This window comes from Artemia sp. Qi Xiang Cuo, chromosome 7 (assembly GCF_049724085.1).
Source record: "Artemia sp. Qi Xiang Cuo chromosome 7, ASM4972408v1, whole genome shotgun sequence".
In the NCBI taxonomy this organism is placed as follows: Eukaryota; Metazoa; Arthropoda; class Branchiopoda; order Anostraca; family Artemiidae; genus Artemia; species Artemia sp. Qi Xiang Cuo.
The window spans coordinates 12,699,207-12,717,399 of record NC_142800.1 but is presented as its reverse complement, the minus strand read 5'-3'; the positions used below and the strand labels follow the sequence as shown (position 1 = coordinate 12,717,399).

At 34.4% G+C, this 18,193-nt stretch overlaps 1 protein-coding gene across 1 annotated transcript in view; it reads right to left on the bottom strand.

Annotated features, from left to right (window-relative positions):
* Positions 1-5,985: 5,985 nt before the first annotated feature.
* The window catches only part of TfIIFalpha (transcription factor IIFalpha), a 64,457-nt gene continuing 52,249 nt past the window's right edge, over positions 5,986-18,193 (bottom strand). The window contains exons 7-9 of the mRNA XM_089092034.1: positions 14,553-14,670; positions 12,610-12,738; positions 5,986-7,046 (exon numbers count right to left, since the gene is read on the bottom strand). Coding sequence (XP_088948160.1) covers positions 6,860-7,046; positions 12,610-12,738; positions 14,553-14,670 — 434 coding nt within the window. The 3' untranslated portion in view covers positions 5,986-6,859. The remainder of the gene's footprint in view (positions 7,047-12,609; positions 12,739-14,552; positions 14,671-18,193) is intronic.

Below are 18,193 nucleotides of genomic sequence, written 5' to 3'. Positions count from 1 at the left end.
TACCAAAAAAGTTGAGGATGGGGGGGGGGGGGCTGTACACTTTTCAACGTCCTTCTCAACATGCCGGAAAGTTTCTAGTTAAAAACCCTCAGCCATTCTTAAAATACTGCAGATCCCCCTCTTTGATAAGCTGGATGCATATAGTGCCTTTTGATTTAGTACAAAATACCCCTGAACATTCTTTAAAGTTTCATCTTATTACCTGTAGTCTTTTTGGATTCACCCAGGCAAAAACGTACCCAGAACTTTTTTTGCAGGGGGTTTTAATAAAAAAAAATTGGGGGAGGGGGGGGGGGTTTACATAAAGAGAACTTCAAGAAACGCATACAAAATTTGTTTATATCCATTTTTGTTACGTTTTTACGAGTCAGACAAACATTTCGGGGACGGTTCAACCCCCCCCTCTGGGTACGGCCTTGCACCCAGGATCAAATATTTTCCCTTTTGTTAATGATTCATCTTGCATGTAAACAATGGGTAAATTGCATAATTTACAATCCTTACCGCGGGGCTGTAGGGTGTATGGCATCCCTGAAAGTATTGCTATTAAATATTTGGACTGATTTGAACAAAATAACGATTACAAAATTTTGATCAGCTGAGCAGAAGGGGCACCTAAATAAGACAAGGAGGGGTGTAGGCTGGCTGCTCTCCAATATCTCCTCAACATACCTTGAAAAATTGAACTTAATACCCTCAGTAATTCTTTGGATATTACAGATATTCCCTTTTTCACAACCAGCAAGCACATAGTGTTTTGATTGTTTTCGGTGTCCCTCTCAATATTTCCTTAAAGTTTCACTTCAATACCCTAAACCTCTTTGGAGACCCAAGATCAAACATGCCCTCTTTTCAATAAAAATCCTTACATGTTAGCAATGGGCAACTTGACAACTTATAAACCTTGCCCATGAGGCTGGGGGGGGGTCGACCCTGGAGGCACAGTTATTTGACCTTTGAACTGTTTTGAACAAAATGGCTATTTCAAAATTTTTATATAATTTATTAGGGGGAAAAGGGCGTGGGGGGGGGGGGGCTGGTTGCCGTCTGATCGTTTTTGACTCTTAAAAAGGACATTAAAGCTTTCAACCGAATGAGTCTCCTACAAAGTTTATATGACCACCCCTTTTGTTAAAACCTTATATATTAACTATAAACAACTTGCATAGCTTACAGCCCTTTCTTTACAGGTTTGGGGGGGGGGGGATTTCGTCAAACTCGGGAGCAATCACTTTTGATTCTTAAAAAAAGGAACTAGAACTTCCTATTAGCAATCGCATGAGCTTCCTCCAAAATTTATACAACAACTCCTTCCATAAAAACCGTATATTTAAACAATGATCATCTTGCATAACTTGCAGCTTTTGCACTGCGGGTTTCGGGGGGGATGTCAAACTCGGAAGCATAGTTATTTGTCCTTTTGGACTATTTTGAACAAAATGGCTATCTCAAAATTTTGATCGGATGCATTTGGGGAAAAGAGGTTAGGGGGGGGGGCTATTTGCCCTACGGTCACTTTTGAGTTTTAAAAAGGGCGCTAGAATTTTCAACTTCCCATCGAATGAGCACCCTCCAAGAATCATACAACCATTCCTTTCATTTGAAATACCTCTGTAAAAAAATAATAATAATAAAATATTTAAGTCTTATGGGTCTTCACTATAAAAAGCCAAAGTGGTCGGCAACGGCAGAAGATCCTTCTTGTTTGTCAAGTGAGATGTCTTCGAATTTTTGGAAATTTTTGAAAAAGAGAAAGTAACAAATAAACTATCTACAGAAAAATAAACTGCCAAGCTTTAACATTTTTAGTAACCCCTCTCAAAATTGTAAATTTTCATCATTCTATATAATTTAAGGTTCATTTGGGATGTAAATACAAAGCAACGGGACTTACTGTCATCTTCATTTATTTTAAAACTGTTTTATTAACGCAAGAAAAAGAAAAAAATTAAATACATAAGACGCAAGATTTTCTTAACTATAGAAAATGTTTTTGTGTTGCTAATAATGACTAACGGTTGAAAAATTTGTTTCTCTTTTTTTTTCATTGAAAGCAAAAAAACAGCATTTTCCAATGAAATAAAAAAAAAGCCTTTTTAGAAACCTGGGGGCGGGGGGCAAAAAATCCAGGGGCTGGAAAATACCCCTCTCCCAAATTGGCGCCAAATTTTCTAGCTATAACAAAGCTACAATGAGTTCACATTCATAATCAAAATAACGCAAAAAATAAAATCATTCAAACTAATGAGCAAGGGTATTTTTGAAAGAAGGAAATATCACAGAAGCAATGGATACAAAGATCGGGAAAGGGGAGAAGGCAAAGAGAGGAGTCGGAAAAAACCTACTCATTTCACAACAAAAGGAATAAAGCTTCTCTACTAATAATAACGAACTAACAAAAACTAGAACACAAACATAATTTAGTAGACCAGCGGAAAGGTTTTATCTGCCCTTACTTACCAACCGTCGCCGTGCATTCTAGTACAATGAAAAGGGGATTACAGTCTAAAACACAAAGTGCTGTTTCAAGGTCAGCAGAATAAGATAAAAGAAAACACCAAGCAAAAAAAAATCGATAGTTTAAATGGCAATAAAAGAAAGCAATTAGGATAGCTTGTTTTGCCGAGTCGAAATTCTCTTGAATTCAAAGTCTACTGGCATTCTTTCTAGTTAGTGTAGTATGATATTTAGTCTATAAGCTGTCTTGGTAGGGAGAAAGAATGTGAGGGTGGAAATCGGGCTGCAACTTTGGATTATAGAATAGTCAAGAGTAGGTACAGGCTTTGCACATCTTTGGCAACAGAGGCTATTTTACCATCACCTTAATGTAATGTAACAGTATACAGTAAGACGTAATTAAGAACAATAGAAATATAATATTACAATTTAGGATTACAATCATAATAGTTAGGATTTAACAATTTAATTGACTACATGATTTTGTAAGTTTACATTCGACGTCGTTAGTTTGTTTTTCTTTGAACGAATTGAGCTTCATTTCTTTTATGTTTTTATACTATAAGCTACACATTACACAATTCACTTGCATTTATCAAACTTTGTCTAAAAGAAACAGATGTGGCTTTCACTAAATTTCTGCGCACTTTTGGCAACAGTGGCTATTTTACCATCGCCTTAATGTAATGTAACAGCACAAAATAAGCCTTAGTTAAGAAAATTAAATAAAAAAAAACAAGTTTTTTAAACTGATAGTAAGGAGCGACATTAAAACTTAAAACGAACAGAAATTATTCCGTATATGAAAGGGGCTGTCCCCTCCTCAACGCCTCGCTCTTTACGCTAAAGTTTTTTATTGGTTTAAAAAACAAAGTTGGGAGACAGAGTAAAACTTTAGCGTAAAGAGCGAGGCATTGAGGGAGGGGACAACCCCTTTCATATACGGAATAATTTCTATTCGTTTTAAGTTTTAATGTCGCTCCTTACTTTCAGTTTAAAAAACTTGTTTTTTTTTATTTAATTTCTTATAGTTTTTTAGTTAATTCATCTTTTATTTTAATAAAAATTTTAATTTTCTTTTTCTAAATTTATTTCTTTAAAAATTAAATTAAGTAACTAACTTCTATATTCGTATATTTTTCTTCTGGCAAAAAATACAAAGTTGCAGATTTTTGCAGATATGAGCTTGAAACCTATGTAATAGGGTTTTCTGATACGCTGAATCTGACGGTGTGATTTTCATTAAAATTCTTTCACTTGTAGGGGATGTTTCCCCCTCTTTAAAAAATCGAGTAAATTTTCTCAGGCTCGTAGCCTTTGATGAGTAATACTAAACTTAATAAAATTTATATATTTAGGATCAGCATTATAAATACATTCTTTTGATACATTTATTGACATCGAAATTCCGTTTTTAAAAGTTTCGATTACTATTGAGCCGTATCGCTTGTTTTTTTATTGTTTTTTTTATTACGTATATGTTATTACTTATATGAAGGGGTTCTCCCCGTAGTCAATACCACGCTCTTTACGTTAAAATTTAAAAAGAAATTTGATTCATAAACCCTGGAATCAAAAAGGCTGTTTAATTATAATATATAGATCTTTTTAAAGAACATAAAAAAAAAACTGTCGCTTAAAAAGCGATTTACTGACTTGGGGGAGAACCCCCTCACATACGTTATAATTTCTGTTCGTTTTAAGTTCTAATATTCCTTCTTACATTTCAGCTGAAAAAACTTGTTTTTTTTATTTAATTTCTGATCGTTTCTTAAATAATGCTTGGAAATCCGGCGCCCCCTTCATAGAAATGTCCCTTACCCCAAAGAAACATCCTCCACAGAAATATTCTCCAGAGTAACCCCCTCCTCTAGCCCCCCCCCCTCCAGAAAAAATCCTTCCTGAAAATGATTGTATACTTCCCAATAAACAATAAATAATGCTGGCAAGTCCGGCGCCCCCTTCATGGAAATTTCCCTACCCCCATGAAAACTTCCTTCATGAACGGATCCTCCAACATAATCAGCAACCCACCCTTCCCTCCCACTACCAAAAAAAAACCTCCTGAAAACATCTGTAAACTTCCCAATAACCAATACTATATGTTAAAATTGGGTAAAGTTCATAACTTTTAGCCCTCCCTCTGGGAACTTAGGGGGATTAAGTCACCCTTAAATGCATATTTATCATATTTTCGACCATGCTGAACAAAATGGCTATCTCAAAATTTTGATCGGGTGACTTTGGGAAAAAAATAAGCGTGGGAGGGGGCCTAGTCGCCCTCCATTTTTTTTGGTAACTTAAAAAGGGAAATATAACTTTTAATTTCCATTCCAATGAGCCCTCCAACTATTTTTTTGGACCAGTGGTTCGATACTAGCACCCCTGGGAAAAAAAAAAACAAAAAAAAAAACAAACAAAAAACAAAATAAACACGCACCCGTGACCTTTATTCTGGCAAAAAATGCAAAATTCCACATTTTTGTAGATAGGAGCTTGAAACCTCTACAGTAGGGCTCTCTTATACGCTGAATATGATGGTGTGATTTTCATTAAGGTTCTATATTTTTTAGGGGGTCTTTCCCCCTTTTTTTGAAAATCAGCCAAATTTTCTCAGACGCGTAACTTTTGATGGGTAGCACTAAACTTGATGAAAGTTATATATTTGAAATCAGCATTGAAATCTGATTCTTTTGATATATCTATTGGTATCAATAACCCGTTTTCTAGAGTTTCGGTTACCATTGAGCCGTGTCGCTCCTTACTTACAGTTCGTTACCACGAACTGTTTGATTACAATATAATATTTAGTTAGGATTTCACAATTTAGTTGACTACATGATTTTTCAAGGTTAGATGTCGTTAGTTTGATTTTCACTGGAACGAACTGAGGTTCCTTTCTACTTAGTTTTTATACTATAAGCTGCACATTACGTATTTCACTTGCATTTATGAAACTTTTCCTAAAAGAAACAGACATGGCTTTCATTGAATTTCTCTACTTTAATTCAGGATATTCAGTTAATTTATCTTAATTTTCAAAGGAAGACTATATGTACCAAAATGGCACGTTTTTCCCATTCGAAAATCTTGCCAGTTTTCCTGCTACTATGTATCTCTGTTGACTTTAGGGAAAACTTAGCACAGTTAAACTTTTTTCTGAGGATCATAAAGGCCCTTTATCAAAGCTAGGTGGGATATTTTATTACCTTTATGAACAGATTAATTGGTTTATTGACGCCCAGTGAACGAGCTAAAAAGTTCATAGCAGATGAACTTGCCGTAAAATTTTATCTTATGAATTAGTCAAAGCATCACCGTAACAATTACTGCCTTTGCAATATTTTCCGATACAAAAGAAAAATTTGATAAAAATAAAATGATAATTTATTTAATTTCAAAATATCAATATAATAACCGCAAATTTCTAATTATCACAAAAATGACACAACAAAACTATTTGTTACAGCCTCCTGATGAGTCAACAAGCATATTCTTCTTTAATTCAAGGCTATAAGAGTTACTTTCAAGTGTAATAGAATGTTGCTTGATGTGTTATTTCCCTGGCGTCTGTCATAAACCAAAATTTTAACGGCTACAAAGCTTACAACCAATAAAACTGACACAAAAAATCAGCCCATAAACTATTTAAATCACCATCAAAACACTTAATTACTTTTCCAGTATTTTTCTTATACAAAAACCATATTTGATGAAATTGGAGCGAAAATTTATTTAAAACCCAAATATAAAGATAAAATGACAAATTTTTAATTATTATAAAAATGACGCAACGAAACTGTGTGTTAGAGCCTCCTTATCAATCAACAGACATATTATTTTTAATTTTAGGTTACCAGCACGGCCGTATCCACGGGGAGGGGAGTTACTGGGTTTGATCCCCCCTGAAATTTTTGTCCGACTCATAAAAACGTAACAGAAATGCAAATAAAAACTCTTATGCGTTTTAAAAGTTTTTTGGTATAAGCCCCCTTCCCCCCGCTCCCTCGAACAAGGATCCTGGATACACCCTCGATTACCACAATCACTTTCTAATAATAGTTTTGGTTAATGTTTTAATGTTAATAATTTTGGTTAATCTTTTGTTTCCTTGGCGTCGGCCATAAATCACCGTGTTAACGGCTACAAAGCTCACGACCAGTGAAATTGACATCAAATTTAAGTCAATACCACAACAGTTAATTACCTTTTCAACATGCAAAAATAAGATCTGATGAAAATTAATCATAATTCATTTAATTTCAGAATTTGAATATAAAAAGCACAAAATTTTCAGTTATTATAAAACTGACGCAACAAAAAGATTTGGTTACGACTTTATAAGGAATCAGCCAAATGAATTTTTCTTAGTCCCAGGTCATCACAGTTACTTCAAAGAAAACTAGGTTTTACCTTGATGTTTCGTCTTCTTGGGGTCTACTTTCTTGAGGAGTTCTGTAATAGCAGCGACTAGATCCTCCTTACTTTTCCCTTGAGTCTTCCTTCGAAATACTGAAAGCAAGTCTACTGCGGTCATCGGCTTTCGAGAAAGGTACCTTCTTAAAGTCTCTTCATTCAAACCTTCAGTACTAGAAAAAGTGAAAAACTTGAGCAACATAATTTCAGCACTAAATTAAAAAAACATCATTTAAATACTATATCCTGGACTTTATTTGTGACTCAAGTCAAAGAGTATGAGTAATTCGAGGGTAAAAACTGGCGCTAGTGTCGGGGAAAAACATCGACGACATCTAGCGTTGGGCAACACTTGGCATATTTTCAAGCTTTGTAACCGTTTTTCTGTCAGGAACTGAGATCAGCTTCTTGTTACTACACTAAATTTACCAACTACACAATTTACATGAATTATTCTTACTATTACACGGAAAAATAATGCAAAGTGTCACCAAACACTAGATAGCGATGAGGTTTTTAGGGGGGAGGGCTTCAGGGCGATGACTCCATGTCCAAATTCAGCCATGAGACCCAACCACCCCTGATTAAGTCTCGGATGAAGGAATTGAACCAATCGAGAGAGATACCTTGATAAAATCTTGATAAATCCTAATACCGTAATAAATAAACAAGACAGCACAAGTATAGAAAAACTAAGAGTTTATTAGCAAAGAAGAGAATTTTATTTAATTAATATTATGTATTTTATTATAATTAAAAATTCAATATTTGTTATTCACAACTTCAGAAATGTTGATCAAATCTTGTTCTTGTAATGGCTATAAGTGAAATTTCATTATTATTAAAAAAAAGCAAGCGTCCAAACTAATATGGTAAGGCTAACATGCTCCTGCTTGAAATAATTTAATAATGTCATTAAAGAATTGGGGTATACACCCTTTTACTATGATTTAACATAATACAAGTAAAAGTTAGCAAGGATACATTCTATAAGCGTGCAACAAGCTTCAGCAAAGCTATCACCCCAACTGACTTCCATTATCATTGCATCTCTCTATTTAAATCATGTCTCCCTCCTTATTTGTCAAATAAACCAAAGTTAAAATTCAATATTTCTAAGAAACGGTATATGTATGTTTCAAACAGTTCGTGGTAACGAACTGTAAGTAAGGAGCAACCCGGCTCAATAGTAACCAAATCTCAAAACTCAGAATTCTGATAACCAGCAGATACATCAGTAGAATCAAATTTTTATGCTGATTTCAAATATATATAAATTTTATTTATTTTAGTGTTACCTTTGAAAAGTTACGCGCCTGATAAAATTTGCCTTATTTTCGGAAAAAATGGGAAACATCCCCTAAGAATCATTAAATTTTAATGAAAATGACACCATCAGATTCAGCGTATCAGAGAATCCTACAGTAGAGTTTTCAAGTTTCTATCTACAAAAATGTAGAATTTTGTATTTTTTACCAGAAGAAAGATCACGGATGCGTGTTTATTTTATTTATTTATTTTTTTTTTTTTTTTTTATTTTCCCAGGGATGATCGTATCGATCCAGTAGTTCTAGAATATCGTGAGAGGGCTCATTCAAATGGAAATTAAAAGTTCTAGTGCTCTTTTTAAGTGACCAAAAAATTGGAGGGCAACTTGGCCCCCTCCCACGCTCATTTTTTTCTCGAAGTCACCCAATCAAAATTTCAAGATAGCCATTTTGTTCAGCATAGTCGAAAATCTAATTAATATGTCTTTGAGGATGACTTAACCCCCCACTGTCCCTGCGGGGAGGGCTGCAAGTTATAAACTTTGCCCACTGTTTACATATAGTATTGGTTATTGGGAAGTATACAGGCGGTGCGAGGTGGAATTTTTTCTAGTGGGGGGTCAGGGTCAAAGTAGAGGCTCCAGGGGAGGATCGCTTTGTGAAGGGTATTTCCTTGGGGGAAGGGATCTTTTTATGAAGGGGACACCAGATTTCCCAGCATTATTTAAAAACGATCAGAAATTAAATAAAAAAACAGCTGTGTTTCACTGAAAGTAAGGAGCGACACTAAAACTTAAAACGAACAGAAATTATTACGTATATGAGGGGATTCGCCCCCTCGTCAATACTTCGCTCTTTACGCTAAAGTTTTTTGTAGTACTTTGAATAGAGCTATCTATTCTAATTAACCGGCCTTTGTGAATCAGGGGTTTGTGATTCGAACAAAATTCTCCCCACCGAAATGTTTGTCCGACCTGTAAAAACGTAACAAAATTGAATATAAACTTTTGATGCGTTTTTTGTACCCCCCCCCTCCCCGACAATGTCCTTTTGTAACCCCCCCCCCCACAAAAAAAAATCCTATATACTACCCTGGTAAAATCTCAGTGCGAATGGGCCTTTATACAATCGAGTTAAATATCTGACCAGATCACTGATTTCGGGGAGTCAGTTGGAAAAATGACACAAAGTGGACCTTAGTGGATAAAAAGTGGACATTACAAATGACCAACATACTTTTTTGGAAGCCGCAGATCTAATACCCAGTATACTTTCTAACCTCCGTAATGATAGTAGCCCTAGCATGTTTGAGCAAGGATTGATCGGGAAAATCCTAATTTAGACACTGGAGCTGGGTCAGCCAATTCTGAGACAGCCAATGGCTTCAGAAGTATTAAAAAACTATATACTGAGATTCCCAGTTGTACAGGAAATAATGCTGCTATAACAACTAATTAACTATTTAATTAACTATTTTGTTTTCAATTAACCGAAACAAAAATTAAAATTCAAAGACAAATTTGACAATCAAAAAATTAACTAATTGACAGTTAATTAGTTTCGGTTACCACTGGGCCGAGTGGCTCATTGCTTACCGTTACAATTGCTCCTTACCATGAACGGTTTGAAAACTCTTGGAATGAGGGAGATTATTCTACCGAGTTAACTTTATCCACCTCTCCGATTTTTAGGAGACTCACACCCATGAACAACTTTTTTAGATGGGATTTCTTTTGGCCCAAGAACTTACGGCTGTAAATCACGGGACAACAAGCTTTTCGACCTTTTTCCGGACCCCCTAACACCTTTACCCCTCCCATCAAAATGTGAGTTCCTCTTGTCACAACGAAACATCTCCGAAATGTTTCGAGCCAATCGGACACCCAAAATAAAACATGACTTAGTTCTACTGTAAATCCATCTTTAAATAATTGGTAGTATGTAAAATCCACAGCCCTTGCCCTAGGAGCAGTGGAGCCATATCATCCCCGGAGGTATTTAAATTAAATCTTTCGACAATTTTGTACAGAATTTCGATCGGATGTTTTGGGGGTTACGAGGGTCTGGGTAGCAAAAAAGAACAATTGAGGGGACCTGGTTGCTCTCCACTCACTTTCAGCCCTTGAAAAGAGCAATAAAACCTTCAATTTCTGACAGAAGGAGACCCTTTGAAGTTTCTATGACTACTCTTTTTCATACAAGGGTCGAAAAAAAAATACTACAAGACCCTTTAATAAGGCAACGCTGCAGAGTTGTCTCTGACTGAGTTTTATATGAAACTTCATTAGACTTAATCAGTGCAATTGATAGGTGAAGCATACCCGGAATTTGATTCCGATGATAAGATTATGCTAAGGCGTTCCACAACAATCCAAAGAAGAAGAAAAAGGTGCAGCTTTGATTTTCGTATCTTCGACCTTTACAAACAAAAATTAGAGTGTATCAGTTTTTTTTCCAATGATGTCAATCCAATTCTTTTTGTTTTTTACTCTCAAATAAATTGGCATATATGATAGGTTCAATTGTTATCACAAGCCCCGAAGGGCCAAATTCAAATGGAATATAGTAAAGTTTTAGTTACTATCAGGATGATATGCCCTATTTGACAATAGGGCATATTTTTTGACAATAGGGCATTTATTTGACAATAGAAAAAAAATAAATTGTGATATAGTGAAGGATATGCTAACCAAACAGGACATCAAACAGGATATGCTAACTAAACAGGATACTAGCCTAACAGGATCACGCTAACCAAAACAGAACATGATAACAAAGAGGATATGCTAGCCAAACAGAATCACGACTGCAGTAAGCCAGTCAATAGACATAAATCTTACAACTTGATTTAAAGCAATTCTTATGAGTTGAACTCATAAAAAAGGGGTTCCACCAGTTCTCTTTCTTTCTTTTTATACACTTACCTATTCTATTTTTAAAGATACGAAACCGACAATTATTAAATTCCCTTTATAGGCGCTTTCTGGCAACGCTACTGACCAACGTTGTTGACTAACAGTCTGTTCTGGGGCGACATTGTTGATCAACAATCATAATTTAATGATGGAAAAAGATTTTGTTGATCCGAATTGTGAATGAAAACGACCCATAATTGAAATCGTTCTTTGTCAAACTTGTAGGTCAAAAGAAGCTGGGAAATTCAAGCGTAGAACAATCTGGGGAAAAATTTATTTAATTCTTAAAATTATAGAAGAGAAACGAAAAATTACTTTGCAATGAAGGTTGTTGTATTTATTATTAGATAGATATTTTACCGAAATTAGGGAACGGGAGGGTAATGTCTTTTGAATTGTCTACCCATTTTCCCTCCGAAGGGCATTGACGATTAATGAACTTTGAGAAATTTTGTTGTATAAAACTTCAATTTGAGAATTTGATCTATCAGTGAAAAGCTGTACAAACAACTGAAAATAACCAGAGTAAACATGAGTCTAATAGGAAATGCTATGATAATATTCAATTGAGTTTGAAAGTATTGCTGTTCATTTCTATTTAAATTACAAGAGTAAATTACCAGAGTAAACTAATAATAAACACTAAGACAGTGTAATTTACAACAACGTAATTAACAGAGTAAATTAAATTACCAGAGTAACTAATAGAAAATTAAGTTTAAAGGTATTGCTATTCATTTTTATATATATTACCAGAGCAAATTACCAGAGTAAGCTAATAATAATTACTGCTTATCAATCAATCAATAAGTGAATATGAAATCTCCTATGCAGATTTGTAGGAGGCGAAGGTTACGTCTATTTTATGCGTGCCAACCCATCACCACGTTACCATCTATGAATGAACGCCACCATTTTTTCGGGTCTTGTGTTTACAACATTACAAGTTCTCTATGGCAGAAGTTTAGCTCTGAGAGCGGCATTTTAAAGTTATTTAACCACACTCATGGATTTTTTTGGTCCGTCAAATGCAATCATCTTTTTATCTTTTACTTTTATATTTTTACTTTTTATCATCCTCAATTTAATATAAAGAGCAAAGTTCTGAAATTGAAGCTTCTATATTCTAAAAGGGTCTATCACCCTATATCACTTATTTGAAGCTGTCAACCTTATCCAACTTAAATTTCTTTTAGTGAAATTGTTCGTCAATGACTTTATTTTTCATTTATTTATTAGTTGATTTTTTTCATAATTCATCTTTTAATAAATTATACTTAGTTGAATAAATTAACAGTTTATTTTTACCGCGAGGTTGTAAAGAGGTAAGCTTGGATAGATTGGGATAGGGAAAGAGCGTTCACAGCAGTGTTGGCCTCAGGCGGCTTGGTGCTGCAGTAAGTTGTTAGTAGTAGTAGTATTTCTTAATGATTTAATTTATATTCTTTAAATTATTTCTTACAACTTTTCAGAAAAACTTTCAAACTTTCTTGAAAAAAAGAAGAAAATCATCTGAGTTTACAAGAGAAAATAAAAGAAAAAAAATAACTTACAACTGCCCACTAGATGACGGGGCTGGTGTGCCAGCTTCAGTCTTAACATGTTTTGACGGTGGCTGATAGCCTTCATGTGGTCTTTTTCTTGATTCTGGTTTAGCCATCTCCGAAGGTTGCGTTTCTGACCTAAAATTTAAGAGAAACTACAGCATTCACAAGAATAACAAAAGAGGGCTGGGCAAAGATACACTAGCCTATATTCTGCATAGTAACCTAGCTCTGAAAACTTAATAATTAAATTCCAAGAAAAACATTCCTATATTCAAAAATCAAAGCCTAAATAAGGTATTCAGTGGTTTTTTCTTTCTTTTCCTTGACTGGTTTGGTCACATATGAAAGTCAAGTTTTTGGCCTAAAATTTAACAAAATCTCTTAAAAGGTTACTATCTCTAGCTTTATATAATCATAGATAAATAGAATCACGAAGTGGGCAGGGCAAAGAGGGAGTTCAGACCAATTTTTGCAAAGTAATGACGCCAACGCTCTTTTAATTTTCTTTTTAGTTTAAATAGCATTTTTATTAAGAGTTCTTTTTATTGGTCAGTATATTTTTTTCTACTACGCTGAGAACGTCTATAGGTTACGTTTTTAAATTTTCGATTACTATGGGCTAGGGTTCGTTCCTTACTAGTTATTAACCCAATACATTCGTTTACTTGTCAGAGATGTGCAAAAGTTTGCATTGATTGCAACTGTTTTGGTTTTGCGCAGTGGAAAAATACCATGGTCTTTTCAATTATGGATAGAACTCTTTTCAGTGGGCAGGTACATCCGTGTTTGCCATAGATACAAACTCCAACCAATTCTCAGTTTAAAAAAAGTTCAATGATGTCCGTGCATAGATGCGGCGAGAAGTTGATTGAATACATTTTCGTGGTAAATAAGAAAAAATACGTTATTTTTTGTTATATATATAACAAATTATATATAACGAATGTTATATATATATATATATATATGACAAGAGTCTGGTGTTGTCTGGTGTTATTTCATTGGGTGATTTTACTCGAGTGATTTTAAAGACAAAGTGATTTTCAACATTCCATCCAGGTTGATAATAGGCCAAAAAGGACCAAAAAAGTTTTGGTTCCAGATCAGTTTGAAACCCATAGTCGTAAATACTTGAGTCAAGAGAAACATAATGCACAAACAAATTTCTCCAAGGCGTGCACCGCCCCCCCCCCCCAAGAAAAAGGGCCCAAAAAGAGTCAAATAAATATACTCCCAATCAGCCACATTATACTGTATCAATTATACTAACTGGCTAGCACGCTAGACCGGAAATACTTTGTACATGCTTTATTACATGCTTTATATATATATATATATATATATATAATATATATATATACATATATATATATATATATATATATATATATATATATATATATATATATATATATATATATATATATATATATATATATATATATATATATGACAAGAGTCTGGTGTTGCTGGTTATTTGGTTTGGAACGAAGGTCAGTGGTGCGACTCTGTAAGCTCAGGCAGAATCGACCCAGCTTTTAATTGGTACCTGGAAAAATATGGGGAAGGTAAACTGGAAGGATGTGCAAAAGCACAGGATGGCTGGCCCCAACCCCCCATTGCACTTCCTGCTTGAAGGGACATGAAGTGGGAATCAGCACCGCCAGGCAGGGACTGTAAAGTACAGTCGCGTATTATTTACCAATTAACTTTATACCGTACTGAATATGCACTATTTTCTATAACGTGACCGATGTCATCTATGAACTAGGGTAGCTAGGAAAATTATACTCATTGTACGTGCTCTTCCCAAGTATTCAACAAAGCACGTAGAGATAAATATTCTATCAGATTAAGGAACTAAAGGTTATTGTTCCGAGAAACAGTACATTAACGATTTACCAATGAGCAAGAAAACAAACAAAAAAGAAAGACAAAAGAATACTGACTCTGCCTTTATTTCTTCTTTCACTTTCAGCGCTGCATCAGCTTTGGCTGCTTTCTTCTCTGCTTTTCTTTTTTGCTGCTCTTCATCTTCACTATCAGTTGTTGACGAATCCGTGGCTTCTAGAAAATAATTTAAGGGAAATTCTAAATAAATAATAAGGGAAATAATATAACAAAATAAGGGAAATACAAGTCAAAACAAATAAGAGAGTTTATTATGCAATATAATAAAGGAAATTCAGGAAAGGAAATCTATCCTGAAAACTAGCCATAGGTAGGGCTCCAATAAACAATTTATTGATAATGTATTTTTGAATGTTCCCCATGATTCGTCGAGTGTTGTGTTAAATGATGTTTCGGATCACTTTGGTTTGGCTATATTAGTTCCGGGTATATTTAAGAATATTAATATTAATTGTGATGCTCGCCCTAAGCCTAAGAAATTAATAGTTGATTCAAATACTATTTCAAGATTTAAGCTTAGGATAGAACAGTTAGACTTTAAATTTTTACAAGAAGAATTAGAGTAAATTTGAAGTTTGAGCTTTGTTATGGTAAGATTAAGGATACGTTTTTGGAATGTTGTGAAGTGTCAGGAATACAGAAGAGAAGGTTGTCTTCGAATAAACCTTGGATTACAAAGAGTTTGTTGCAGTCAATTAATAGAAGACGTTTTTTATATAAGTTGTCAACAAAGAACAATGATCATCATGATAAAGTAATATATAGAGTTTATAATAGTAGGTTAAATGCTGTACTCCGACTGGCTAAGGTAGAATATTATAAGGTTAAATTTAAAAAAGTTGAGGGTAACCCGAGTAAGACTTGGAAATTGATTAAGTCGGTGACTTGCCCTGGTAGCTTCTTGATCCGTCCAGATAATATGGGAATGAATAATAATGTTGCAGATGAGATGTGTAATCACTTCGCTACTATTGGACAGCGTGTGTCATCATCGGTGCCAGTATTTGATCAAGATGGAGATTTTCGTCAGTTCCTACCTGAATATTGTGATGTGTCTGCGTACCTTAAATCTGTAACTATTGATGAATTATTTGATGTTATAAATAATATGAAAAATGGTGCATCAGGAGGCGATTTTATTTCGTTGAAGGCTTTGAAGTCGATATTACCTGTTATATCTAGTCATTTTTTAGGACTGATAAATAATTGTTTAAAAGCTGGAATATTTCCTGATTGTCTAAAGTGCGCGAATGTTATCCCGATATTTAAAGGAGGGGATAAGAATTGTTTTAGTGATTATAGACCGATTTCTTTACTGCCATTTATTTCTAGAGTGTTTGAAAAGTTGATTCATAGTAGGATGGTAAGTTTTTTAGAAAAAAGACAATTTTTTAGTTCTAGTCAGTTTGGGTTTAGTAGTCATCATTCTACAGAGCATGCAGTTTTGTTTTTAGCAACTTTTATTAATGATGCTTTAGACAAGGGTCTGAAGATAGCTTCGATATTTTTGGATATTACTAAAGCATTTGACTCTGTTAATCATGATATACTAGTTCAAAAGCTATATAGTTGTGGTATATGTGGGGATTTTTTAAATGTGATATTTAGTTTTCTTAGTGGAAGGACTCAGTGTGTCGTGATGGATGGAGTTATATCTAAAATTGAATATATTTCGAATGGAGTACCCCAGGGTTCCGTTTTGGGCCCTTTGTTGTTTTTGGTTTATATTAATGACCTTTGTAGAGCTTCAAGTAATGTGTCTTGTTCTTTAGACCTTTATACTTACGGTACTAAAGGAATTCTACCATGTTTTGCTGATGATGCCCATTTCACCGTAGCTGCTAGAACTGAAAATGAGTTGATGACTATATTGAAACAAGGTATTTCTTCGATTGAAAAGTGGATGCGAGTAAATAAATTGAAACTGAATCACAATAAGTCGAATTTTTTTATTTATGGTAGAATTACTGGACATTATCCATGGATTAATAATATAGAAGTAGGTCACCATACTATTGTAAGATCTACTAGTACTAGATACCTTGGTGTTATAATTGATGAAAGCCTTAGTTTTAAAGACCATATTGCATCTGTTAACAGCAAATTGTCTCGTAATATTGGTATTATGCGTAAACTTAGGTATCTTTTTCCGTGTGAAATTCTGAGAATGTTGTATTTTTCTATGGTTCACCCATATCTCATTTACTGTTGTATGGTTTGGTCGAAAACATTCGTAACTCACCTCCATCCGCTCTGCGTAACACAGAATATGGCAATAAGAGTTCTTTATGGTAATCAAATTGACCTATCTGTATCGGTGAGGCATCTTTACCGCGAGTATAAAATTCTACCGTTGGCAGGAATATGTGTATTCTATAATGCTCTGTTTATGTTTAAATATTTAGCTTCGGAGTTACCATTATGTTTTTCAGGAATGTTTAGTCTTGCGTCTACTACTCACGATCATTTGACACGATCTTCTCAGTTGGTGCGAAGACCAGCTATGGTCACGTCTAGGTCTAGGTTTTCAATTCGCCATGTTGTTCCGTTAGTTTGGGAGAGTTTGCCAGAGGAGTTGAGGAATGATGGGGGTTTGCAGGATTTTCGTAAGTCGCTAAAGAACCATTGTTTTGATGTGTATATTTTGAATGGATTATTCCACGCCACTTAAGTTTTGTTTTTGAGGAGGGTTTAGTTGCAGCTGAATATGATTATAATTATTATAATTTTGTTGGGTGTTGTTTGGAGGTTCGTTGGTTTTCGGGTCCGGTAAGTTGAGCTCTAATTATGTTTTTTTTTTTTTTTCTATTTCTTTTTTTTTTCTTTTCTTTTTTGGTTTATTGGTTTTTTGATTTATTAGGTGGGTTTTCTCCCGCACAAGCATTGCTTCAGGGAATCGATAATGTATATATTTTTTTTTTTTTTAAATAAACCCATTGTTACTTAATCAAAACACTATCCCAGTGTCGAAGAGTAATCAGGAAGGTGATGAGAGGAAACAAGTTCATTTCGAGGAAAATTAACTAATGCCACCTAACGCTCATTAACTAATCCCATCTAGCAGCATCAGTTATCATTAAGGAATTGTTGAGAGGAAACAAGTTTATCTTTAAACAAAATAACTAATGCCATCTAGCTCTATAATGTAAGATTAGTAATACTACTAATAATAGTAATTAATTTAAACCTCTATACATACAACATTCAAAAAGAAGAGTATGGAGGTAAAAAATAAAACCTAAAAAAAGAAAAATGAAAAGAAATGTCTAGTCTGAGAATGTCCCCGCGGTTCAACAAAGAAAAGAAACCCATTGCGGATTTTCCGATTCAGGACATTCCGGACATTCCGATTCAGGAAATCTTGCACCAATGAAAGAAAATTCAAGGGAAATCTACTAAAGAAATGAATCGAACTCAAAATCTAGTTACTAAGGTCTTTTGCCACAAATTTGATAAACCCTATAACTTCTAGATAAGTATGTATTTCAGGTCCATATTGGAACACGGAGAAGATTTTTACGAAATCTAAAAAAACAGCAAACGAATTTGTTTCCGTTCAGAAATGGTAAGAAACTTTCAAATAGGAACCAGAAAGATAAAATCAGGTGCAAAAACGCGCCATAAAGCCATCCAAGCGTTTTCTTATCCAACTGACCCTTCACTCTTGAGAAAAGTCCAT